The sequence below is a fragment of the Eupeodes corollae genome, chromosome 3 (assembly GCF_945859685.1).
Source record: "Eupeodes corollae chromosome 3, idEupCoro1.1, whole genome shotgun sequence".
NCBI lineage: Eukaryota > Metazoa > Arthropoda > Insecta > Diptera > Syrphidae > Eupeodes > Eupeodes corollae.
The window spans coordinates 74,532,515-74,560,224 of NC_079149.1; the positions used below are offsets into that span (position 1 = coordinate 74,532,515).

General features: G+C 32.9%; 1 protein-coding gene and 1 long non-coding RNA gene across 2 annotated transcripts; both read right to left on the reverse strand.

The window, feature by feature from the left end:
* Positions 1-1,816: 1,816 nt before the first annotated feature.
* Positions 1,817-3,262, reverse strand: LOC129952810 (uncharacterized). The gene is made up of 3 exons (XR_008782393.1): positions 3,097-3,262; positions 2,014-3,043; positions 1,817-1,949 (listed from the first exon to the last, which is right to left on the reverse strand). It is a non-coding gene; the product is annotated as an uncharacterized LOC129952810 (long non-coding RNA).
* Positions 3,263-8,572: 5,310 nt separating this feature from the next.
* On the reverse strand, positions 8,573-9,639 carry LOC129952809 (eukaryotic translation initiation factor 6). The gene has a single exon (XM_056065656.1). The coding sequence runs from the start codon at positions 9,463-9,465 to the stop codon at positions 8,728-8,730; it is 738 nt and encodes a 245-aa protein (XP_055921631.1). The 5' UTR covers positions 9,466-9,639; the 3' UTR covers positions 8,573-8,727.
* Between the last annotated feature and the right edge of the window lie 18,071 nt (positions 9,640-27,710).

Genomic DNA, 27,710 nt, shown 5'->3' on the forward strand with positions numbered 1-27,710 from the left:
TGAAGGCAGTTGGTTAAAGGAGCAGAATAAATTTCCTGTACCAACCTGTCATGCCTATAAACCTTCTTACTTACTTGGTGGTTGGAACAGCAAAATCAACCATTGCTTATATTTTATCCGGGTTGGTTTTCAGGTTTCCCTAGAAATTGTATTTCTTTCATGCAAAATTTGCTTTTCTCGAGATTAATTTTTAAATTTGCCCGACGAAGGCAGGCTGCCACTTCTTTAAGGATCCGTAAATGTGACTCGAAATCCGAAGTGCAAATCAGTAAGTCGTCTAAATAGACAAACACGTTATCTCGAAGATGACTAGGAATAACTTGATCCATTACTCTACACAGCGTTTGTCCAGCATTATTCAAACCGAATGGCATTACCTTAAACTGGTAGAGTGGTCTATCAGAAACAGATATACTTTTTGTGTATGATATAAAGTGTTATTTTTTGATTTGTTATATTTTGTGTCTATCTCGCAATATCCAACTATATCATGAGAATTACCATCAGCCAAACGTATTATATTTTTGTATGGTAGTATTTCATCCCCTAGTTTTCGGACTAACTTCCAACACCCCTTACCTAAGACTGAAAAAGATGCTCCACTATCAAGCAGTCCAAACACTGACTCATTATTCAAAAAAACATTGGCATACATACGACCATCCGTATCCGAAGATATTAACGTTTCGATTATTTGTTTTCGAAACTTTTTTCGATTTCGAAAACGACGAGTTTTTTAGATTTTTTAACTGATTGGTTTATTATTGTTTTCGAAAATTCGAGATCGAACCTTCTCGTAATTAAGTTTTCGCTCGTGAAGACACTTAAGATTGTGTGATTCTATAGGATGAAACTGATCAACATCAACGTTGGACTTTTCCCTTTTTAAAATTCGTATCGGGCTTGGACTGTTACCAGCTTCATCGGAGGAATTCGTTAGGTTGTTAGTTTTTAATTTTGAGAGTGGTTCGCCAGATTCCTTGAAGAATGAACCTCCCCACTCCTCGTTTCGCCCATCGGGAAGTTTCCCGCTTAATGTTTACCACATTGCACAGTGGTGACACACTTAGCTCCACAAAGGAAACAAAACCGACGGCTCTTTTCATAAACTCTCCACCGTTCGACTATAATACACTTTACACCGCATTGCACTATGCTGGCATTTTGTGTTGCAAATTTGAGCAAAAATGCCTAGTGGTAACATTTGACCAGCCTCTTTACATACAAAGTAAAATCTTAACAAACTCAAATCTACAGGGCCAACATCAGCCTTATGGATTCAGATTGCAAAGCTGTCAAATTGGTTAAAAAGTTATCCTCCATTTCTCGTTACAAATGAAATCATGTCAATAGAGAGTGCCATTTTTGGAGATGATAAAGTAACTTCCTACAATGCTTATTCTCTAGGCAAGCAATGATGAGCCATATAGAGGGCCAACGAGTTTCAGAAGCAAGAAGGGACATACAAATTGAATACTACAGTTTCTTTTCGTGTAAAAAAAAACACATGTTTTCCTTAAATGCCTATAGAGTTGTTTTACAAACTAAAACAAGTACAAACATTAAAACATTAATATCACATTTCTTTAGGAAATTTAATAAACTTTAATTATGTAGAAGATTATTTTTTGACACGACAAGTAGTTTTTAAGATAAACCCGAAAAAAACCTTGTTTCTCTTCACTGCCGCTACAGTTATTTTATAAACTATAACAGATACGAACGAAATCATGAAAGCTTTTTTATTATACAATTTAATGATGGATAATAGAAACAAGCTTCGTGTTTATTCTTTTGAACACATAAAACGGTATTTGTGAAGAGTAGGAAAGTAAAAACTACACATAGATTTTTAATAACATATTGCTTAAATGCAACAATTTTGTTTTTAATATAATAATGGGAAATAATGATACCAACTAGGTTTGTGATTATTATTTTGTTTCATCCTGGAAAATATAAAGGAAAGAAAATTATAATGGATCTCTTGTTGTTGCGAGAAAGTTACTTAACGGTAAAAGTATTTCAAATTCGTTGAGTATTTTGTAGTGACACCCTTATTATTAATAACTGCCTCAACTATTCGTCTCACCGACTTCACCTATTTGACAAATGTCTTTACGGGTATGGAGTACCATTCCCTTTGAATTTTCGAAAACAACTTGTCTTTCTTTTTGATTTTCTCCGATCCTTCGCTTTAGGATGCCCCATTAGTGCTCAAGTGGGTTAAGGCCTAGGAATTGTGATGCGCATTCCATAATATTGATTTTGTTGTGTTGTAAGTATTTGTTAGCCAATTTGGAGCTGTGCTACTAATCATTATCCTGCAAGAACTGCTATTTGATTGGTACCACCTCTTCAGTTAATGGTAGCATAACTGAATTTAAGATGCGGACATAATCCACATCGCACATCTTATCTTTTATCCAAAATATTGGATCTACACCAAATGCTGAAAAGTACCCTCAAATCATTATATTCCTACCGCCGTGCTTTACTGTCTTTTTTTTGTATTTTGAGTTAAACTTCTTGTTCTTTGCCCTTCTTACATACATTTTTTCATCATAATCAAAAAAAAAATCTTCGTTTCATCCGACCACAAAACGTTATGCCAATAAGAACGGTGTAAGTGTTTGATTGCAAACGGATGTCTTTGTATAATGGTTTTCTTGGTGAAAAAACGGCACTTTTCGTGGACTCATACTAGGAAGTTGGTTTCTTATTGTTCTAGCTGTCACTGTTCCGTTTTTGAGTTGTCTTAAAGAAAGAAATGGTTTCTTCTTACATATTCTTACCAATCAAAAGAAATGTATCTTTTGTTTCATCTTGTCTCTTCTTTAGACGTGAATGTAAAGTTTCAAATGTGTTTTTCTACAGTTTAAGGTTTTTGCAAATTCAACAATCATTTTTCCACCTTGTCTTAGTTTTTTTTTATCACTTCGTGTTCAAAATGAGTACAATGGGCGCTAGTTACTACGTAGCTACTAGCTTTGTGAATACAAAATTGCACTACAAAGTTAGTCAATCCGGAAATGTCATATTACTGGCAAATGCAAATATGTAAAATAAGAAACAAAATAAAAATAATTTGATTACTTTAACTTATCTTTTGTGCTTTAGTTGCATTTAGCCAATCAGAATTCCTTGACAATGTAATTCACGACCCATACTTATTAAAATTATACACGACTTTAAAAAAAAATAGTATCGAAAATAAAATATCTGACAAACTAATAAACAAACTCAATAAGCCTATTTGCATAAATCAAAAACTGACTTTTAATTTAAAATTACAGTTAAAATAGCTTGTTTCTATTATTTTTCCAGGCGAAATTATCATTGCCATCAAACTTTTTGCCGTTGTTTCCACAAAACAATTTTGCCATTTAACAGCGGTTGAGTTCAAAAAATGCACCTAGTTGCACGAGCCATGCAATTCATGCAGAACAGAAAAACTTCTGCAAGAATGCGGCAAATATACAATATCAAAATAAGTTTATAAATGTCATCAAATTATGACAGAAATAGTTAAGTTTTTTTCTTTGAGTTAAGCGGGTTTTGGTTTTTTAGTGTCTTAACAAAAATTGTTGAATACAAATGTTTTATTTGTACTTATTTTAAATGTTTTGAATGGGACAAATTCATTCATTTTTGTGAAGTATAAATATTTTATTTCAACTTATTAATAACAAATCAGTATATTTTTGGCCAAAAAATTAATAAATATTCAATTATTTTGGCTCCCTGAAATTACGCCATAGGAAATCACGCCAAAAAAATAAAATGGAAAAAACGCCAAAAATTCTCCATACAATTTTTTGGCTTTTTTCCTAGGAAAAAGAACCCAAAGAGTTTGGTGTTAATTCCGGATTTTTTGGCTATTTTTTCCGAAAATTTCTTGGCGTTTTTTCCTTTTAGAATAATGAAAAAAGGCCAAACAATTTTTGTTTGGAAAAAACGCCAAAAATTTGCTTTTGGACTTTTTTTCCAAACAAAAAAGGAAAAAACGACCAAAAATAAACTTTTTAGTTTTTTTTCCAAATCTTAAAGCAAAAAACACCACAAAACAAACTTTTTGGCTTTTTTCCTAATCGAATAGGGAAAAAAAAGCCAGAAAATTAACCGTTCGTTCTTCCAAATTAAAAACAAAAAAGTACATGTTTGTCGAATGTATTCATATGGTATACAAAATTATATAACGGCAAATAACAGTATTTTACATGTTTTTTACGAATTTTGAAGAACATATTTTGTTAATTTTTTTAACGTGATCAGTAGTGATTGATAGTTTGTTGTTTCCCTACCGTTAGTAGAAGAGCATTTTGATAAAGCGATGGACAAAATGGAAAGTTTTGATTTTGAAATTATAAGTGGTAAACAAAACAATAGCAAACTTTTGTACGTAACAGAACAAAAACAAATACACAAAAAAAATGTGTGTATAAAAAAGATGTTCTTTACATTTGTTATATTAACAATTGTGGTGCTAAAATGAAAGTAAAAAGTGATGGATTGTGTGTAAAAGCAAAGAACTTCGTTGACCAATGTCCGTTTTGTCGGGAAAATGTGGCAGATGTCCTTCAGGTTTACATTAAATACCTATACAAAAATTGAATTGAAATAAACAAAGTCCTACAAAACAAATGCACAAGTACCTATGATATAATCAACAGCGGGGGAGGCAGCGCGTAGGCGTCGCGTTCGATGGTGCGGCGCGACGCCACGCGGGTTGCACCGCACCGCTCCATGTTACGTCGTACGTTCAGATTCTTTTATAGACTTTTTGGGCTTTAATTCCAAATTAATTTTGGAAATTAAGCCAGAAAAAGCTCTGTTCATTCTTTAAAGGCTTAATTTCCAATACTAATTTGGAAATTACACCAAAAAGTTCTTATTTTTTTTGGCGTTTTTTCCATTTTAGTATTTTGGCTCTTTTTCCAAAAGTTTGACGTAATTTCCACACTTTTTGGCGTGTTTTCCTTTTTGTTTTTGGGCGCTTTTTCCTATTTTTTTACGCCAAAATTGTTTGGGCTTTTTTTCCAAAACAGTTTTTGGCGTAATTTCAGGGAGCCAATTATTTTACCTACACATAATGTTCTGGCATTTTACTGCCGAGCGGTAAGAGAAATAAAATGATTGCAGGTTTGATCGCATATCAGCATTGCACTATGCTGGCATTTTGTGTTGCAAATTTGACCAAAAATGCCTAGTGGTTACATTTGACCAGCCTCTTTACATACAAAGTAAAATCTTAACAAACTCAAATCTACAGGGCCAACATCAGCCTTATGGATTCAGATTGCAAAGCTGTCAAATTGGTTCCAAAGTTATCCTCCATTTCTAGTTACAAATGAAATCATGTCAATAGAGAGTGGCATTCTTGGACATGATAAAGTAACTTCCTACAATGCTTATTCTCTAGGCATGCAATGATGAGCCATATAGAGGGCCAACGAGTTTCAGAAGCAAGAAGGGACATAAAAATTGAATACTACAGTTTCTTTTCGTGTAAAAAAACCCATGTTTTCCTTAACCCTAGAAAGATAATCATATTTTTTAGTGCGTGAAAGATAATCATACGTCTTAGAGACGTATGGCACTTATTTAGCGCGTTTAAAGATGACAATTGATTTTTCATCATTATTTTGTATTTATATTCATTTTATTTGGGTTATTTTAAGTAAAATGAATCAATAATTAAGTACGAAAGAAGTAAAATTTGAGCAAAATTTTTAAAAAATCTGAACCACCTTTGAAAACAGAACGAACAAAATTCTTTATTTTTTAAAGAAACCTTTCAGTTGACTTTGAGTCTTAATATTTGGTAAATTAGTTCATTGAGGGGTAAGCTAACTATAAAAAATAGTTTTAGTAATTTTTGAGAAAAAAAGTTTTTTCCTCATATACTTTTGTTCAGTGCACAAAAGTTTCATAAAAGATAATCATACGTCTCCCAGACGTATAACACAGTCATTACTGGCCCTAATGCATCTTCAGCGTGAATTTTAAGATGCACCATGCAAGCTCTGACCTAGTCCTGAGCAAATATAAAAAACTAATGTAATACGGCTTATAATTCAAAAGATATAACAATTTTTCCCCGCGGCATACGTCCCGCAGACGTAGATTATCTTTCTAGGGTTAAATGCCTATAGAGTTGTTTTACAAACTAAAAGAAGTACAAACATTAAAACATTAATATCACATTTCTTTATGAAATTTAATAAACTTTAATTTTGTAGAAGATTATTTGTTGACACGACAAGTAGTTTTTAAGATAAACCCGAAAAAAACCTTGTTTCTCTTCACTGCCGCTACAGTTATTTTATAAACTATAACAGATACGAACGAAATCATGAAAGCTTTTTTATTATACAATTTGATGATGGATAATGGAAACAAGCTTCGTGTTTATTCTTTTGAACACATAAAACGGTATTTGTGAAGAGTAGGAAAGTAAAAACTACACATAGGTTTTGAATAACATATTGCTTAAATGCAACAATTTTGTTTTTAATATAATAATGGGAAATAATGATATTAACTAGGTTTGTGATTATTATTTTGTTTCATCCTGGAAAACATAAAGGAAAGAAAATTATAATGGATCTCTTGTTGTTGCGAGAAAGTTACTTAACGGTAAAAGTATTTCAAATTCTTTGAGTATTTTGTAGTGACACCCTTATTATTAATAACTGCCTCAACTATTCGTCTCACCGACTTCACCTATTTGACAAATGTCTTTACGGGTATGGAGTACCATTCCCTTTGAATTTTCGAAAACAACTTGTCTTTCTTTTTGATTTTCTCCGATCCTTCGCTTTAGGATGCCCCATTAGTGCTCAAGTGGGTTAAGGCCTAGGAATTGTGATGCGCATTCCATAATATTGATTTTGTTGTGTTGTAAGTATTTGTTAGCCAATTTGGAGGTGTGCTACTAATCATTATCCTGCAAGAACTGCTATTTGATTGGTACCACCTCTTCAGTTAATGGTGGCATAACTGAATTTAAGATGCGGACATAATCCACATCGCACATCTTATCTTTTATCCAAAATATTGGATCTACACCAAATGCTGAAAAGTACCCTCAAATCGCCGTGCTTTACTGTCTTTTTTTTTGTATTTTGAGTTAAACTTCTTGTTCTTTGCCCTTCTTACATTCATTTTTTCATCATAATCAAAAAAAAAATCTTCGTTTCATCCGACCACAAAACGTTATGCCAATAAGAACGGTGTAAGTGTTTGATTGCAAACGGATGTCTTTGTATAATGGTTTTCTTGGTGAAAAAACGGCACTTTTCGTGGACTCATACTAGGAAGACTTGCTTTTATAAGTTGGTTTCTTATTGTTCTAGCTGTCACTGTTCCGTTTTTGAGTTGTCTTAAAGAAAGAAATGGTTTCTTCTTACATATTCTTACCAATCAAAAGAAATGTATCTTTTGTTTTATCTTGTCTCTTCTTTAGACGTGAATGTAAAGTTTCAAATACGTTTTTCTACAGTTTAAGGTTTTTGCAAATTCAATAATCATTTTTCCACCTTGTCTTAGTTTTTTTTATCACTTCGTGTTCAAAATGAGTACAATGGGCGCTAGTTACTACGTAGCTACTAGCTTTGTGAATACAAAATTGCACTACAAAGTTAGTCAATCCGGAAATGTCATATTACTGGCAAATGCAAATATGTAAAATAAGAAACAAAATAAAAATAATTTGATTACTTTAACTTATCTTTTGTGCTTTAGTTGCATTTAGCCAATCAGAATTCCTTGACAATGTAATTCACGACCCATACTTATGAAAATTATACACAACTTTTAAAAAAATTAGTATCGAAAATAAAATATCTGACAAACTAATAAACAAACTCAATAAGCCTATATTTGCATAAATTAAAAACTGACCCTTAATTTAAAATTACAGTTAAAATAGCTTGTTTCTATTATTTTTCCAGGCGAAATTATAATTGCCATCAAACTTTTTGCCGTTAAGTGCAAAAGTTGTTTCCACAAAACAATTTTGCCATTTAACAGCGGTTGAGTTCAAAAAATGCACCTAGTTGCACGAGCCATGCAATTCATGCAGAACAGAAAAACTTCTGCAAGAATGCGGCAAATATACAATATCAAAACAAGTTTATAAATGTCATCAAATTATGACAGAAATAGTTAAGTTTTTTCTTTGAGTTAAGCGGGTTTTGGTTTTTTAGGGTCTTTACAAAAAATTTTGAATACAAATGTTTTATTTGTACTTATTTTAAATGTTTTGAATGGGACAAATTCAATCATTTTTGTGAAGTATAAATATTTTATTTCAACTTATTAATAACAAATCAGTATATTTTTGGCCAAAAAATTAATAAATATTCAATTATTTTACCTACACATAATGTTCTGGCATTTTACTGCCGAGCGGTAACAGAAATAAAATGATTGCAGGTTTGATCGCATATCAGCTGTCAGACTGTTTTCTTGAAGATTTACCGACTTCAGTAATGCAGTGTATTTAAATTTATGAACGCAAATCTTGCATTACTGCTGCATTTTTACATTAATTAAGAAACACTAACGATAAATTTCTATGAGAAAAACAACAATTTTGAAATTTTATTTATTTTTTCATGTATGGTAATATTGTTTTTTGATTTTATTTTCTGAATAGACATATTTAAGAAAAATTTAAATCATACTCATTGTTGCATATATTTTTAAGACCTTTGAGTAATTTTATGACATATCTTCAATAAGCGCAGCTCTTAATTTGGTAGTGACTGTAGACGGATGCGCTTGGTTAAGTTTGAAAACACTTTCTATTACAGAAATCTCCGTTGCTGTTGTGTTCATTCCACAAAATGAAATCCAATCATTGACAACCATACCAGCAGCAAGAACCTCACTACCTCTATTTACGGTTCCTGCGACTAATTGAACTTGCAACAGCGATGACAATTCATCCTGATCTTGTATGGAAGTCTTTGGATGTACCATACCACCTTGATTGCTTAAAACTGTATACGAGCCAACCAATGTGTTTTCAGCAACTGTTTGGCGAAAGACCTCAACGTTAAGTACATCTCCGATAATTTCTTCAGTCTCTTTGTCCAGATCAGGATGGACTAATGCAACATAATCGTTACAAGCAATAACATTACCTAAAGCTGATAAACGTTCTTCTACCCGATGAATTTTTACGTTATCTGGTAAACTATTACGGATATGTTGTAGTTCTACATCAGTCGTGGAGCCTGGTACGATGAGTCCATTTCGGTTTCCAACGGTGAGACGTCCAATTATACGGCAACCACCGATACTCGCATGAATCACTGGAATTGTTTCGGCTAGCTCCGACTCGTAAACACTGTAGAATGTTTCAGACCCACCAATTGCTACTAGGCAATAAGTGTTTGTCAATTTACTAAAAACACCTATGTCATCATTGTTTTCAAACTGCACGCGCAACGCCATTATGGAGATTTTTTCAATACTTATATTTGATGATAAATATTGTTGAAATAAATTATGGAACTTCAATAATTAAAAGCACCGTGTGTATAAAAATTTAACTGTCATAGATTCAACTTTCACGTGGAGAATGAGAATGGATGGATACACAAGCGGAACTATTTTCAGCGAACATAAAATGTCAGTTCCAGTCGAAGATAGCTAACTATAGAGACAGTAAGCCTTTGTTATAACTTCGAATAAAAACAAGAGGAAAATCAGCTGTTGAGGATAAAAAACGAGTAAGTGTGTGTAACACTACCAAACACTCCACAAATAGAAACAAATACAGCTTTAGACTGACAATTTAAATTATTTGATTGACTTGAAAGAAAATTCACACAAAAAATTAAACTAAAATTTTGAAACGTAGAGATTTCTTGTATGTAGCGGAATAATATCAGATTAATGTAGGGAAAAATAAAAATATTTTCATAAGATTAATTAATTTTTGTTTGGAGTGTTAACATCAAGGGGAGAAAAAGTAAAACTCTGCATTTGAAAATTAAAATCAGGAGCACTCACACTCAGAAACAAAATATAATTAGCTACAATAGCAGTGTAATGTAAAAACCGTGGATGGGCATTATCGGCAATATGTGGGCATATGTTAGAAATTTTTTTCACTGACACAATTGTAAAGGAATTTCAACATTTCTATAGGTAAATATCAGAAAGAATGAAGAATATGACACTGATTTATTTTATAATTAAAATTTTCTGCAAACTAGTAATGTTTTCACTTCTTATTTAACTCAATCTGATTCGATGAATACTGCAACAACATGAGATGAAATTTTCCCTCCAACGTCATGCAATTATTTTATTTTGATTTCAAAGGTAGTGGACAATGATTCTGACATTTTACAACGAGCTGTTAAAAGAAAATACAAATAGTGGTGCAATATAAACAAATTAAAAAAAAAGTTTACTTAAAGTTTTATTTTATATCTTAGAATTTGTCTTTAATATGATAGTTTAGGAATAGCTCCGTTGGCAATTTGATAGGCTATTTGAGATACTTTAGTATCGGATATGTTTGTGACCGACCTAATAGTTAAGAAAAAAAAAACTCCGATTAGGTTACATACTAAAAAATAATTTTCCACATACATACATTTTTGAATTTTAGATTTATTATGTATCGTTATTTGAAATAATACTAATGCATTTTGAATTTGTTTTCCAAATTTTACACTACGAAAACGAACAATCAACAAACCACACATCAGAAAACCAAAAGATAGCTCTCAACATAATCAGCTGATTCTAAAAGTAAATGTCAGAGTCAAATAGCTTGAGATTTGTTTTTCCCAACATGATTTGTTCATCAGTCATATTTTCAAAAGCGATTGTAACAAAAATCTATCCGGATATAGGAATTGCTTTAGTGTGCAATTTTATAGAAATAAACGTAGTTATATTTTGACAAAGTAATCACATTAGTGAATGTATTCATTCCTTTCCTGTTTCATTTGTGGCATTCACTAAGCGAGTGAATACGTAGACAAGTCAATTTGATTGGCTAAATGTAACTACAAAATGAGTTGAAATTCCGGCCACAAAGTTAGTTGACACTGATCTTAACGTTTCACAATCAACTGCTAGGTAAGGACACACAAACTCAAATTGAAATTAATCGTTTATATATTATATCATTTATATTGTATTCTATATTTGATTTTATTGAAATTAAAAACAAAAGAGATTATTTAAAGCCGTCAAAACGCAAATTATTCTTATTTTATATTATTGCATTTGACAATAATATGACAGTTATACATTAAATACCTTTTTAGTGTAATTTTGCATTTACAAAGCTAGTTGAAGTTTGACTACATAGTGACTAGTTTTATGAATTCGCTCATAACTGTTGTTACAATTTTGTACATCGCCGAATAAAACATATAATCCTATAAACAACATTTTATATTTACAAAATTTAGCGTAGAAGTGTTTTTTGAAACAAAATTGGTTATAGAAGGAAATATGCCTAAAATTTGTAAGCTATTAACAGTAATAACATAAAAACTCAAAATCAAAAAATCAGCGAAAATTTGAGATTTTTACATAACAGACAGGAATTATTGCATGATTTTTTTTAACAAATTATTAAAAAAAATTGTGAAACAGATTACAATTTTTTAAATATCAAAAATATATATGCACGTAATTTAAAGATATCATTTAGATTTTGTTAAAAATTAATACAAAAAGTTTTATACTTAGCGTGTCTTGTTTGGTTCGTATACACTACACATTATTCACCTGGAGCGCCTTCTAGATGGTCTATCACAACTGCGACTTTTATTGCGTTCCCTTTCTCTTGAACGGCGTCTTGAGGAACGATGTGAACCGCTAGCACTGATTTGACGATCTCTTTCGCGTTCACGTTCTCTCGAACGTCTTTCCCTCCGTTTTTTTCTTTCACTACGTTCTTTTTCGCGTCTTCTATGAACAGGTGATGGACTGCGTCCCATTTTTGATTTTAAGCTTGGAGAACAAGATCAAATAAAAGAAACAAATACCTGCGAAAACAAAATATAACAGAATGGGTCTTAGGAAATAAATATTTACTGACCGCTTTGAAATTCTGTCATTGGTATCTATTCCACGCCGGCATTTCCCTAATTCTATACCCTTCTTTAACACCAACCACTTTCTTTCTAACTTCGTACCGAATGACTACTGACGCTGATACTCAAAAACACTTATAAGAAGATACTACGCCTTCGTACGTTTCACCCTCAAATAATCATTTATTTATACATACCAAAAATACTTCAATTCCAAGATCGGAATCTCAGACTGACATTTCGGTTTTTCTACAAGCTAACTGCACACTTAATGTGCGAAAGTGTGCGTGAAATGATGCAAAAACCAAACACATTCTCACATTTAGTGTTCCGGCCCATCAAAATGCTTCATTTTAGTCCTCAGCACATCCAAATGCTTCATTTTGGCCTTCGTTCAAAAACGAAACAACCTGAACCAACAAAACCTGAAGTGCTGACATCGTCTTAAATTGGAAGATTTGTATAGCTTTTTAATTTCAATCCAAATAAATGTTGTAAATGTATGTTAAATGAAAAAATATTGACCAAATACATATTTATTTATTGCGAACGCAATATGTGCTGCAACTGGTTAAGTATAATTGGAAATGGACAAAAATGTAATTCAATACTTTGTAAAACAACAAAACAGAACATTTTTTCAACTGTAGCTTGCTCAGGGCTGCTTATAGCATTTGTTGGGCATACTCGTGAAGTTCCATTGCCAATTTTAGCCAGTTCAGATTCCTTAATTAGATTAGTATTAGTAATTGCAAGACCAAATTTTAGTTTTGTTTGTTGCAGAAATATTCCTAAAATTTTTTTTGAGGGACTATGTTAGAGTAAAAATTGAGTTTGTAGTTAGATTTTGGAATACAAATTTTAGGGAACCATGTTTTAAAAATAAGTTGTTTTGTGTAAAGCATCATTAAGGAATAGAAATAAGTAATATGGTTACACACAATACCAACTAAATGAGTGCAATAAATAGATTCAAGTAATTGTTTTTATTTCAATATGGTGAAACCGAACACCCAATAATTTTCTGCAATTAATGTTAAATTTTTTTCTAAAAAGTTGATAAAGGTTTTCTAAAGCGGAAATTTCTTTAATGAACATACCTTAAATATTATTGGCTTTTTTAAAAATATTTTCCTAAGGTAACCTCTGCTTTATATCTGAAAACTATTGTTTATGTATATTTTCTTATATGTTCTGCATTTATAAAAAGAAATTTACAGTAGTATTTATTATTATTAGTACGTCAACAATAAACCTTCATGTCGATTACATGATCTATTGAATGAGTTGTGCATGAATTCAGAAGGTTTTTTTGACGTTTTCAATTTGTGGTACACGTCAAAATTTGCATTTTATTTGCTCTGCATTCATTCATCAAGTTCGCTATTATCGTTCCTATTATTTTTTTTAAATATTGGTGTTCCTTTAAAGCATATTTTTTTTGATAGCAAATACATGTATACTTCCATCAATCAAGAATGTTATGGATGAGGTATTTTACGATTTAACTCTATTTTGAAATTTAATATTTATTAATCAAAATGGTATGAAAAATAGTTGCAAGTTTAAATCATCAAAAATAAACTATAAATATACTTGCATCAATTAAATTGATACATATTTTTTTTTTGAATTCAATAAATTGCGCTCGCACCCTTAACTTGATGGTTCTTCGAACGCATCTTTGATACATTAATCCGAAGTTAATTATGAAATTCAAAGAATTTCGTTGTGATTGATGTAAATGCGTGAATAAATTATATTCAACTGATGTTGAACATGCTTTTTTCAAGACAAAAATATACATACATTGGTTTGCTATCAACAAAACGACTGCAAAACTAAAGCTAAAATTTACTTTTTCATCGAAAAAAGTAAAAAGAAAAATCTGAAAAAAAACTTATTATCCTCCCCATTTGGTTTTTGCTTTGCATCGTTTTTTTTTTGTTTGTTTTCACATCTATTCATGGACTAATTGTCAAAATTACAAATACAACAATGTAAACAAACGAGTTTTGGAAAGTGAAACGTTTGAAAGATTCCGATCTTGGTACATGGAGTTTATTTGGTTCTGATTGATACAGTTGTTTATATTCAGACCTATCTCTAATTCTGGTTTGCCTACAAGCTGAAACTTCAATGTTCACGCACCCTTATTTCTAATATCAATTTAACATTGCTAACATCAATTCACCACCCGCTACAGTCAATTCACCACATAATGATAAATAATTCTTAAGGGGAGGCACCTAATGGCTACGGCGACATTAGCTTTTTCATTTTTGGGGAGAGTACGATAAGTCAGGGCACAAATTTTAATGACGCATTTGTATAGAACAGTTAAAAACAAGCAGTTTTTACTAATGGAGCAGGGGGTCTATTTCTCCCGTTTAGGCGTAAGTTAAATGGAAAAAATAATGGTAATAATAACAACTAAGTTTTATAAATTTTCTTAAAGCCAACACCTTTGTCTTTAGCTTGTTTTTAAATCAAGTCAAAACTATGCAAATTAAAATAGTTCGTTGAGATATTATATTTTTAAAAAATATTTATTAATCCGATCATCTTAGATGCCAACTTAAGACTAAAGGCCCAACTATAATAGACATAAGCTAGCATATGCGCGTATATGTAAACGTGCGAATACAAAGAATCTCAATACGAGTGAACATAATGGAGTCTAGCTCCGTTTCGTTCAATTTTTCTAAGTTTCGTTAACTTAAGCACACTTAAGTAAGAGCTATCCCTGTCGCTCGCCGCATGAGTAAAATCTGACATTTAGATACGTAAGCAAAATTGCATTATGGCTATGCAGTAATTTCGCAAACTTAAGTGAATTTTCGTTGGGTTTTTGACATAAGCTTATGTTTGCTTATGCCTATTATAGTTGGGCCTTAACACCGAAAAACATTTTTGCTCTAAACTGTCATCAAATATGCATGCTTATTTTGAGATTCGAACGAAACGTTGATTCGAGTGACTAGATTTATTTGTTCGAATGAATTTTGTTTATTTTGAGATTCGAATGAAAAATATTCATTGCAGAAAATGAACCAAAATGAACAGTATTTTGGAGATCAGCTGTTGTAAATGATTTGACATTTTGATTTGATTTAGTGTGACCACACTAAATTTTTATTTTCGAAGAGTCTTATTTTTAATTCAGAGTTTGTCACAGATTAACAGTTTCTGAATTGAAAAATAAAGTAAAGTTAATAACGTGATAAAGAAAAACATTCAAGACATGAAATTAAACATTTTTTCAACTAACGTAACCATTTTGGTTTGAATTTTCATATTGTGTTTATACCGTTTAATATGTTATGTATATTCGTCACACATGGTTACACTTTCAATTGAAATGAAAACAATCGAAGTTTATAAACTTCAAATCGATGTAGTTTTTCTTATTTTGGAGAAAGTGGCAATAGTTTTGTTTCTTAATTCTAATGGCGAAGAACGAGAACATGTTCTTAGAAGAAGGATTATGGACGCATCAAATCCGTTTGAGTTTGACGATTTAAAGTAAGTGCCTATAAAATTGGTGACTAGATTGATTTTGTTTTGTAGATTTGTAAGGAACTTTCGCCTCAATAAACAGGCATTTAAATATGTCTTGGATAAGCTTTCCATCGAGATACAGAGGGGAACTTCTTTGTCCATACCGCTTCACGGCAGCATCTCTCCAAAACCGGTCAACATCTATACGGTTTACAGAAAAACCCTTCGCTACCTACGGATTCTCCTCCATCAACCTTATCAGGATTTCTTTTTGTTCCCTATTTGTCCAATTTGAATGTGACTGTGCCCTTTATGAAATAACAAAAAAAAAACTCGTCAATATAACCAATTTCGTTTAATTATCGTATAAAAATTGTTAAAACTTACATCTTTCTTCAGCTATTCACCAGAAAATATCTGAACGACACAAAAATGACATTTGGTTCGAATCACTCGAAAGTCAAAGTTTACTTCGTTTTTTTTTTAAATGAACTTTCGATTGAATCAGCAAACTTTCGAATCGATCGAATCTCAAAATAAAATCTTCTCGAATTCGAATAACTTTCGATCGAAAACGAATCTCAAAATAAGGGTGATGGTTTAACAAAGAACTTTTGGATTCTTATATATGAATCACTTATAAGAAAACAACATGGTCCTACGGTAATTAAATTGACATGTAACAAAATATTTAATATCATATTTTATGATCAAGACGATCGTGCTTAATGCTAATTATTATATTTTGGTTGATATTTTCTAATTACTAATGGAACAGACGTGTGTTAACTTGCATAGTTTTTGTAAAAAAATATTTTAATCTGAAAATTTAGACAAAAAAGATAAAAAAGGTTTAAAGTATAATTTTAAAAACTTTTATATTATCTGCTATAGTTTTTAGAATTCATTGCTCATATTTGTTTTTGATCAAAAACTGAAAACTAGATGATTTTATGTATTCTAGTTCTTGAGAAAATTACCAACAAAAATTATTTTAATTAAATTATTTTTTCCTTGCTTGAGTATTTACGTAGTCTTATTTTGATATTAATAATTGAATATGGATTAAGATATACCTGGGATAAATTATTTTTTCTTAAATCCAGCTAATTTAAGTGCAAAAGAAAATTTGGCTTGAAGACTTTTTGATTGGAGGGCAAGAAATTGTTAATTTTTAACTTCACAATATTTAAAAGTGTGTACTACGTATAATACACTTTTCAATTCAATAAAAAGCTATAACTGTGTGAACAAGGCAATTGTTGCATTATGTAAAGTAAACTTGAAATATATTAGCAAAAATATAAAACACTGTTTTTTTTTTTTTTAATTTAAATGTAGTAAAAAGAGTTCTGATTCAGGTAAAATTATACGTTCCAAAAATTATGTTTTTTGAATGTTGTGTTTTGTTCGAATTTAAAGACGATGACTATATCATAAAAGTATTTGGTAATTACAAAACAGTGATCAAGTTTTAACAATTACACTATAAGTTAACTATTTCAAATACAAAAATGATAAAAGCTTGGCATCACCTCAACATCACAAATAATATAACTGTTTATTTCGCCGAAGTGAGTTTTAAAACGTAAACAAAAATTCATATTTGATAGCGAAACAAATTTCATGCAAATCATCTCGCCCAAGAGAAAGTCAATTTGACACACTACATCGTTGGATACTTTTACTATTTTGGATGCATAACAGCGGTATAAGCCAATGCCGAGGGATTCGTTAGGGGTTTGTGATTCACAACACTTTGTCGCTTTGTTCATTTGGTTAAAGGATATTTTATCGTTTCAGGAACAACACCATCGTCATTCTCAATCCAAAAAATCACCTTCATGCAGTACATTTGCATCTGCGTAAGGATGCCATTGACAAAACAAGCACCAACAAAAACCTCATGTCCCAAAGCGGATTCTTTGAGTTCGCTTCTTCGTCTCATATGTTCTTTGTAGTTGCTATAATTGTACGTGGTTATCTCTGGGGTAACTTTGTTTGTTTGTATTGCTGCAGACTGAAAACGCTGGGCTTACGCACAAATTGTACAAAGAGAATTTCAAGAACTATCCAAAGAGACGTTATGCCGCAACACTCTTTAGACGTTGAAAATTGGATATGGAACTTTTAAAACGAATACATTCCATAATCTAATAATAATAATGAAGTGCAATAGTTTGTAAGCATTTCCACATTCACTTTCCTATCAAAAATGTTTAAAAATGCAAAAATTGGAATTCATTTCGTCGTGTCCCTGGTACAATAATGTTATTTTAGGAATAATTTGTACATTCCTGGAATTCTTGAAGTGTGATTAAGAACGTTGCATTCACACTTTTTAGTAAAAATCAAAAAAAAAATTTATAAGAACAACCCCAAATGAGTTTCGTACGAAAGATTCCGGTCTTTATATGGTGTGTCTATGATTCAGACATTATGTCAAGTTTATGGAAGAAGCAACTCGAAGCAACAATTAAAATGAAACAGACGTGTGCTCAGTAAATTTGATCCAGACAAATGGTTTATTATTTATTATTATTATAATTAGTTTTTTTTTAGAAGAGCTAAAAGAAAATTATTAGGAAGTGCGTCGTCATAGGAAAGCTTTTGGTTCCGTTTGTTTTTCTGAAAAATTAAAACTTATATACCAATCAAAGTTTTATTAAAAATTGATCAAAGATAAATAAACTCTTAGGCTAGGCGCGCACTTGCAACTTTTTCGAAACCAAATAGTTTGATCGTCAGTTGCCCAAACATCGCGCACATAAGCAGCTCCAAATGTAATCAACGAAATAAACCAATTCACAGAAAACATTTATTCACTATTTCTATCTCAAACAAAATAGTTTCAAATTTGTCCTACTCTTTTGCTTATGAAAGAAAAGAGTAGATATATAGTTGGTAAACAAAATAATATAAAATGTATTTTCTGTCTTTTGAAAGTCTGGGTATAAATTTTTACGATTTGACACTAATATGTGCGTTTGAATTTAAAGGAAGGCAACAAGGAGAGTAAAAATGTTTTGTCTACGTCTACATTTTCATCCTTTCTCTCCCTTAAAATCTCCAACAAATCCCGCTCATAGGTCGTTTTTTTTTTTGTTTGGATCCAGTCGCTTGGATCTGTGTGACTATTTCTGGTGTATTCTGTGCTTCTGTTAAGAATACCTCCAAATTTGCATCAAATTCTTCAATTTCACAAGGACAAAAGGAAAGATAATTGCTCGAAGTAAACATATTTGCGCTGCTTGGCCTGATCTTACATTTTTTTTTGTTAATTGAGCTCTCGGCGAAAACACGTCTTCAAATTTTTCCATTTATTTTGAAGTTCTTTGACTAAAAATATAAAAGAAAACATTTTATTTTTTAATAATTTGACATTAATTTCTTCTCTAAAATAACGATTTGTTTTTTTAAAAGACCAGATTCTTTCTTGATTTGTATTGCCTTAATCAAAAATATTATTTTCTATAGGTACCTTGCAACAGGAAACAGTTTCCGGTCTTTTCATTACGAATTTCTTATAAATGAAACAACACTACGAGAAATTATTAAGGATACATGCGACAAAATATGGATATGCCTAAAAGAAAATTACAGAAGATACTTGAAAACAAGTTGATGACATATTTTTAACAAGTACAAATTTCCCCAATTGTGTAGGAGCAATTGACGGCAAACATATAAGGGTCCAAAAGCCATTTAAATCTGGATCGAAGTATATGAATTACAAGAATTATTTTTCAATGTTTTTTTTGGCAGTTACAGACGCGGATTACTGTTTTCTATCCGTTGACATTGGATGCCAGGGGAGTGCAAGTGACTCCCACGTTTTTCAGCGATCGAACTTTGGGAAAAAGCTAAACAATGGTCAACTGAATCTACCACCAGAGCATGTGCGCGGACTCTCGTATAAGTCTATACTGCTCAGATTAGAAACCAAACAGTTTCGAAACTAAAAGTTGCATGTGCGCGCCTAGCCTTAGGCAACTTCTTGGCCGACCCAAATATTTTCCCAAGCGCTGGGTTCCGGCTTCGCCTTTGTTCATCCTGATTTTCAACTATTGATTCATGTATGTTGGCTCTCTGGATATAACCCGGAGGAAGATCAACGTGTTAACCAGGGATGCTCCAGGATACTATATCGGGTGTTTGTTTGAGGCTGACAGCACTAACGTCAAACCGGAGTCCTACTATCCAGATCGAGAGACCTAAAATTCGGAAATAGGAAAATAGAAATGAAATGAAAGTCAGTGAGTTTTAGCAATTAAAAAAATATGAACAAATCTTAGACAATTGTTTGTATGTTAAGCAAAATGAAATCTTGCTCCGCAAACATTAAATTTGAACATTTTTGAGCTTAATTTCGGAAATAAAACTGTTACACAATACATATGTTGTATTGGTGTAAAGTTCCCGCGTATAAAAAATAGACCATGACGAAAAACATGAATGTTTAAATAAAAAGTGTTTTCAGGTATTTAAAAACTTGAATAAATAAAGTATTGAATTTACTTGATTCGCTTATAGAAGAAGATGCTGCTACAATTATTGATGAAGGTAAGTCAATTATTCTTATACATAATTTCGGAAATTGACCACTTTTTATTCGGTTTTTCTCTGTTTCTATTTATTTTAATTAGATCAGCCAAGTTAAAGGTTTCTTATTGACTTATTTCAAAAAATATATTCGGGACCCACCACTGGTCCCGTTGATTTAAATAAAAACACGGTTCTTTAATCCTTTAGTATAACAATTATTTATTCAAGAGGTCTCACCTCTTACCAAGCAAAATTAGTTCTAATCAAATATACAATTATAATATTGAAAGAAACCTATTCAATAACTTAAATATGCTGTTAGCAGCATTTTCTCACATAAATGTTCGCATCATATTTCCCGGTGGGAACGCACTCTGAGTTTTGGTGGCGTGTGTGCAACCTAAGCATTTTATATTTCGGGTGAATGCCTGAAGGTGTTAACTGCCGCCGTCTTAAATATCTGCGTCCCGCAGATCGCATTTCATCTGTGGGCAGTGACCTGGACTTCCGCTGATGTCGTTGACTTTTGGGGTAGGTCTGGTGATAGAACTGGTCTTCGGCGAAATGATGAGCGAAGTTCTGGAATGTTTGCTTTCACATAAATCTTTCTCCAGAATATGCAACATATGATCAGAATAATTAGAATTATTAGAATCTCTGTAAATATAGAGGAGTTAAGATTCTTATCTAAGTTTTGAATAAGATGAATATTCTTTGCGCTGAGACGATGCACAAACTCGAGGCTAGCGGATGTTCTTTTACTTGTGACGTTCGAAAGAGCTGGTGGCAATGCTTGAGGCATTGTAGTAGTCCCGCTGCGATATATTTTTTCCTTTATCTGCACCGTGTCGTTAGACATTTGTATGAGGAAAGTACCTTCTAGGGGAATAGAAGAATTTTTATTTAAGACAGTTCCATTAAAATTTGACAGAAAGATTGTGTTTTCCCCAATCAGTTCGATTATTTCGTCAGTATTTGTCTTGTAGTCACAGAGAGCGTCACCGCCCTTGAGTAGTTTTGGTATACATGATTCTTCTGCTAGTTTCTTAAGGTCGTTCTCGTGACATACCGAGTTATTACCAATGTTAAGGCAATGTCTGTACAGTCCATAAGTTTCGTCATGAGTCATTAAGAGTCGTGAAAATTCTAGGTCAACTTGCCTGTTCTCTTTAATAGCCGCGCGGGCAGTTACAAGATGGTAGGTTTTTGTATCGATCTTAGGCAAGGACAATATATAGAGCATAAATGTCCCATTGCAATAAATGGAAGGTTGAGCGTATTCAACAGCTTCCACAACATTTTGATAAGGTAGTGTCTCAAGTTCGTTAATTACAGTGTTTATTTCGTCTGAATCCAAAAGATTGCTATTGACAATGCCGTTTTTCGCCATTTGGCAAGCTCTGATTAATTCATTTACTCCTTCTTTAAGTATGAGGACTTTATTGAGTATGTCTCGTCCAACCTTGTCTGTTTCTCCTTTTTGTATAAAATTGTTATAATTGTCAATCGCTTTGTTAAGTTTGTCTGTGACTTCCTGAGTTTTGTCTAATAGTTTTTCATTTATTAAGTATTGTCGATTATTGTTTTCTTCTATGTTCGTTTGTCGTTCTATAACTTTGTCCCAGTCTGTTGCGTCAGGAGATCCGCCAATCCATTTCCAAGCAGTGCCTATCCAATTTATTGATCTGGTTTTCCTTGTTCTTGCGTTTCTTAGCTCAGAAAGTCGAGTTTTGATTTGACCTAGGTAGTAACCTATGACAGTTTTAGTTTCATCGTTCTTGACGTATTTAGTAGTCAGTTGTTCCGTTTCTCTTAGCAATAAGTCGTACTTGGTTAAGTCAATCATATGTATCAACTTGAAATACCCATTTGTTATCCAGGCGTTACCTTCTTTGATCGTTACCACCGGTGAATTATAAGCGAAAATATGCAGGGTTTGCATTGGAGTGAAAAGAACTACTAATCTGTAATGTAATCAAGCTTATTTATTTAATAAGAGTACAATTTTAGTTTCTTATAACCTATGTTACAATAATATATGTCAATGTAATAAATACATATATAAGTATTTGTACTTTCTTTTTCAGTTTTTGTTATATAATTCATTGTTTTCATTGTTTTCTTTTTCTTTTTTTTTGTTTACTTTGTATAAAATGTTTATTTAATAATTTACTTGTGTGATGTGAGAATAAGCTCTTCATTAACTTTCAGGGTAGTCAATGCGGATCGGAAGGTTCGTATTAATCCGTTTTGGCTGAAAGGTTAAGATACAATCGCCTACTAAGGTACGAGGATCTACACCACCGCAATTACGATTAAGTAATTTTTTATTGAACCGGCCCTTTTTTTCATAAGAGCTTACCCCAAGCATCATCGTAAGAATTACATGTTAGGCTTCTGCCCATTACCCTTTTTTTTTTTTTTTTTTTTTTTTTTTTTTTTTTTTTTTTTTTGATCATTTTCTTTCTTTTATTTTAAATTTTTTAAATGTGCTTTATGTATTCTTTTTCCACTCAAGGTGGTTATTGTGACGTTGTTATCTCTGGCAACAATTTCTTTTTTGAACAAGGGTTTATTTTTACTTTGTATACCCTTTGAAGCCACATATACCACATCCCCTTTTTGATATTTTCTTGGAACCACTTTTCTTTTGTTCCTATTTCTGTTTCTAGCATCCATATTCTTCCTAATAATACCCCTAAGGTCCCTATTGAGTTTGGAACGTATGTTTAAAAGATTCTGGTAATTTATTCTCTGTGATCTATTGAAAAATATGTCAGAAGGTTTTTTATTAGTGACTGAATGTACTGTATTGTTGTATCGATCAACGGCCACATAGATCAGTTCCTTGGTGTCAAGATCCTTATGTTCCTCTCTAAGGCATCTGTAAATTTCTAAAATTGTAGAGTGAACCCGTTCTATTTGACCATTGACCTCGCTTCTATATGATGGTGTTAAGTACAACCTAATTCCAAGATTTTTTAGTAAGTTTAAGACGATTGGACTTAAAAACCCTCTTTCATTGTCCGCGACAAGTACAAGAGGGGCTGTAAAAAAATGAACTATTTTAATAATTTTTTCCCGGATACTTATCGCAGACTTATCTTTAATGTGGAAAAATTTGGAATATTTAGAGAACTTATCTACAACTGTAAGAAACTTCTGGTTTTGTATTTCCATTATGTCCATGTGGATAATTTCACATGGATATTTAGGAATCGGTGTTGGTTGTAGTTCTGGGTTATTAGGATGTCTGTCGTATTTGTTGCGATTACAAACATCGCACGAGGCAGCGTATTTTCTTATTAGCGCCATCATCTGGGGAAAGTAGTATTTTTCGAGAATTTGTTCTTTATTCTCTCTTGGGGCTCTGTGGGCCCTACGATGTTCGCTTTCGATAATGCAGAATCTTCTTTCTTCGTTGCCAACATCTTCAACCAATCTTTGTGTTATTCTCAATTTATATTTATCAAAATGTTGCAAGTATACATTCTGCAACAACCAGAGATATTCTTCTGGGATTTTTATACCATTTATCAAGTTAGGATTAAGCTTTTCTCTAAGCGTCTCCGTAAGGTTGGTTGAATTTATTTCCTTTAAAGAAATATAATGGCGATGGAAGCCAGGGTGTGGTTCCTCATAGGAACAGAGGTTGATACCAACCTTAAAAACTAATTGATTCCTAAAGACGTTCAGGGGAGCTTCCACATGCGGTATCAGATCTGAGCTATTTTGTTCAGCACTGTGCATAGTACAAGATTCGCTACTTTCAAGTGATAGCTCACGCATCCCTTCGTCCGCAGTACAAGTCGTTAAGCTGTCTGTCAGTACATTTCGTCCTTCGTTTGCTGTCTCAGTGTCAGTGGAGTTTGCTGTATCTGTCCGGGAAGAGGGAAGGCTTGGTCCTGAGAGATGGTTTATTTCAGTTCTTAACGGCGAAAGAGCATCTGCCACGTTATTTGATTTACCTGGTGTGTAAATCAACTCGTAGTTGTATTCTTCAATTCGAGATTTCCATCGCTTTAATTTCGCGTTATTGTTTCGATTACTCAAAGTATAAGTTAGGGGCTGATGGTCGGTAAAAATTCTGATTTTCTTTGCCCCATACAAATAGTTCCTAAGGTTGTCCAGTGCCCAAACTATGGCAAGGAGTTCCTTTTCATTAGTCGCGTAACCTTCTTCTGTCTTGTTAAGTGAACGTGAAATAAAAGATATTGGTTTATCTTTTCCAGGTTCACCTTGAGAGAGGACAGCTCCAATAGCGTAATCAGATGCGTCAGTCGTCAAGTTAAAAGGCTTGTCAAAATCGGGGAAAGCTAAAACTTCAGCCGAAGTCAATAGTTGTTTTAATATGTTAAACGCTTTTAGTCCCTCTTCTGACATTTGTATTTCGACCTTTTTTGACTGACTCGCCTTTACTTGTGAGAACTCGCCGCGAGTCATATTAGTTAGTGGTTTCGCTACTTTAGCATAGTCTCTAATGAATCGTCTATAGTACGATGTCAAGCCAAGGAAGCTTTTTAACTCTTTAAGAGTGTTTGGAGGAAGAATGGCTTCAATAGCTTTAACCTTAGTAGGATTCGGAAGAATTCCTTCAGGTGTAACTAGAAATCCTAAAAACTCAACATTAGTGCTCATAAAGTGCGTTTTTTCCAGATTAACTTTTAATCCAGCACTCTGTAATTTAGAAAAGACCGTTTCTATATCTGCTAAATGATTTTCTTCAGTTTTGCTGAAAATTATTATGTCGTCTATATACACATAGCAGATTTTTCCTATGAGCTCTTTCAAAACGTCGTCTATCATTCGTTGAAAGATAGCAGGGGCGTTCTTTAGGCCAAAAGGAAGCCTAACGAATTCAAATTTACCGTTCATAGTGGAAAATGCGGTCTTTGCTATGTCTTTTTCTCTCATCGCTATCTGATGGAAGCCGGATGTGAGATCTAGGGTTGTAAATAATTTGGCCTCTCCAAGGCTTGCTAGGGTACTGTTGATGTCTGGAATAGGGTACGTATCAGAGATGGTTACGGCGTTCAAACGTTTAAAATCTATTACCATCCTGTATTGTTTCTCACCGTTCGGCTTGGGTTTCTTCGGAACAACCCATAAGGGTGAATTGTATGGGCTTTTGGACGGGCGGATGATGTTTTCCTCCAAAAGCTCATTGACCTGTCTTTCAACCTCTTCCCGCATGCAAGCAGGATACGGATAGCTTTTTGTATAAATAGGTTCGTCTGTTGTTGTACGTATTTCAGCTCTTATGTTCGTCTTCACTTGATCGTTCGTAACCGGTCCGAATAAGTAATTAAATTTTTCGCATAAGGATTCTAATTTGGTTTTAGAAGAGGCACTTATCTTTTCATTGGAAATTATTAAGGAGTTCACAAAAACGGAAGGTTTATTTTTTAAAGGAATTTTAATGCCGGATTCTATAGTCAAAATGTTTTTCTTTCTATCGATTATCGCTTTTAATTCCTTGAGGGTGTCATCTCCAATGATACCATCAAACAATTTTAAATTTGGTAATACATAGAAAGTAACAACCGTATCGCAACCAACGAAAGAAAAGAATTTACCAGAAATTTTAGTTTTAACCAGGATTTTCCCAGCGGGGCTATGAACATAGAATGATTCTTCCAATGGTTGTGAAACCTGTGCCAAATCTGGTTTAATAAAATTTTTGTTTGCCCCAGTGTCAATAAGAAATTGTAAAGTTTTGCCTTCTCTTGTACCATACTCTATGTATGGTACGCTGGAAACGAGGCTCCTGACATAAAATTTTCCTCCTGTTCGGGAGGAGAAGATGAGCTAGGTTGATCAGCATCAGATGTTGTGTCGAGAACTGCGTGATAAAGTCTTTGTTGTTTCTTCACATTGTGATCTGATCCCTGGTTCTCACGTTTGAAGGGATATTGTGGTCGATTCATGTAGTTTATATTTCCACTTTGTTCAGACCCAAGTTCCATTTTTACAGGAGGTTTAGGTCCTGTTGGTCTTGGAGGTGGGTTATAGCGATTGTTTTTATAACTTGGACTCCAGGGTGTGAACTTCCGTTGTCCAGATAAATTCGTTGACCTTTGGAATCTGTCTGGAGACCTCCAAGATAAAGGAGATGGTTTTTCTGGTTTGAAGTTGTAGTGCACGGGAGTAGAAATTAAATTCGGCGATTGTACGTGCACCGAATTGTTTCTGAATGTTAAATTTTGCATCTCAATGCAAGAAGAATAAGCTTCAGGAAGGGTTTTGGGCTTTTGAATCATGAGAAGCTTAGATAACTCCCCATTCAACCCACGCACAAATACATCTAGGGCTCTATTCCTATAAGTCTCTATCAGAGCATTAAGAGTCTCAGTTGAATAGGATTCTGCCCTGATTTTGTTTATGATCAGGGAGAATTGATGATTCACAGTTGCGTAGAAATCATCTATTTTAGATGATCCCTGCTTCAACTGGTTCAATTGATGTTCCAGAGTCCTGATGTCTCTTTTGTCTGCGTAATGCAGAGACAGAACCCTTTTAATATCCGACCACTCATTGTCAAAAATGTTATGTGACACAAGTGCAGAGTCAGCTTTGCCTCTTACTTTTTGTCTTATGTGTTGAAGGATGGCCTTGTACAAAGGCTTATCCCTCACAATCTCATAATCCTTTAAGATAGTTTCGACGTTATGTATCCAAGATACATACGCGACGGGGTTTCCGTCAAAAACCTGGAGTTCTTTTACAGAATCAGGCAGTCTTGCGATCTCCCTTAATTCTGCCTCGCTACTCGGCCCGCGAGGGGGTTCTTGTAGACTAACAGGTCGTAACGAATCTGATGTTAGTCCTGCAGTTTCCACTGACTGCAACCTAGTCTCAATTAATTTCAGGTGCTCATTCAGAACAGAGAACACCTGTCTACCGTCAAATTGCTCCATTTGAACAATGCGAGTTTCAAATCCTCGCATTTGGTCCAATACAGAGTTAACTGCACCGGTAAGCCTTGTCACGGAAGCTTGTAATTCGTCCATTTTATGGGATCAATAGAAATATAAGGAAAGCAACACTTCTAAGTAAGTTCAAGTAAAGAGTTTCTTGGGAAGGATATGTATGTATGTATGTATGTGTGTAAAAATATACCGATATCAATACGTTTTTTCCTGGCAATCAAAGGGGTATTTAAATCGTGAATCTTTGTTAATTGCAACACAGTGAATGGATATAATTATAATATAATATCAGGGGAATGTGGATACGCAACGTCAGTGCAAATAAGGTATATTTTTTCGTATTTTAAAAATCTTTGGAATATGTTATATGTAACTTGTTTTATAATTTTTAAAAATATAATTTTTACTTTTTATAATTCCTTTTTTTTTTAAATATTACAATTTGTAATTTTTTCTCATTATATTTTTTTTTTTAAATTTTTTTTTTTTTTTTAATTTAGTAATAAAAGGAAATTAATGTAGATATATATTTTATATATGTTTTGCTTCAATTATTAAAATTCTTACATTAAAATAATCGCCTTGGTTCTGTAGTGCATCGTTCCGAATATGGGTTCCTTCGATTCTTCTTGTTTGCTCCTGTTTTCTCGTTCTTCAC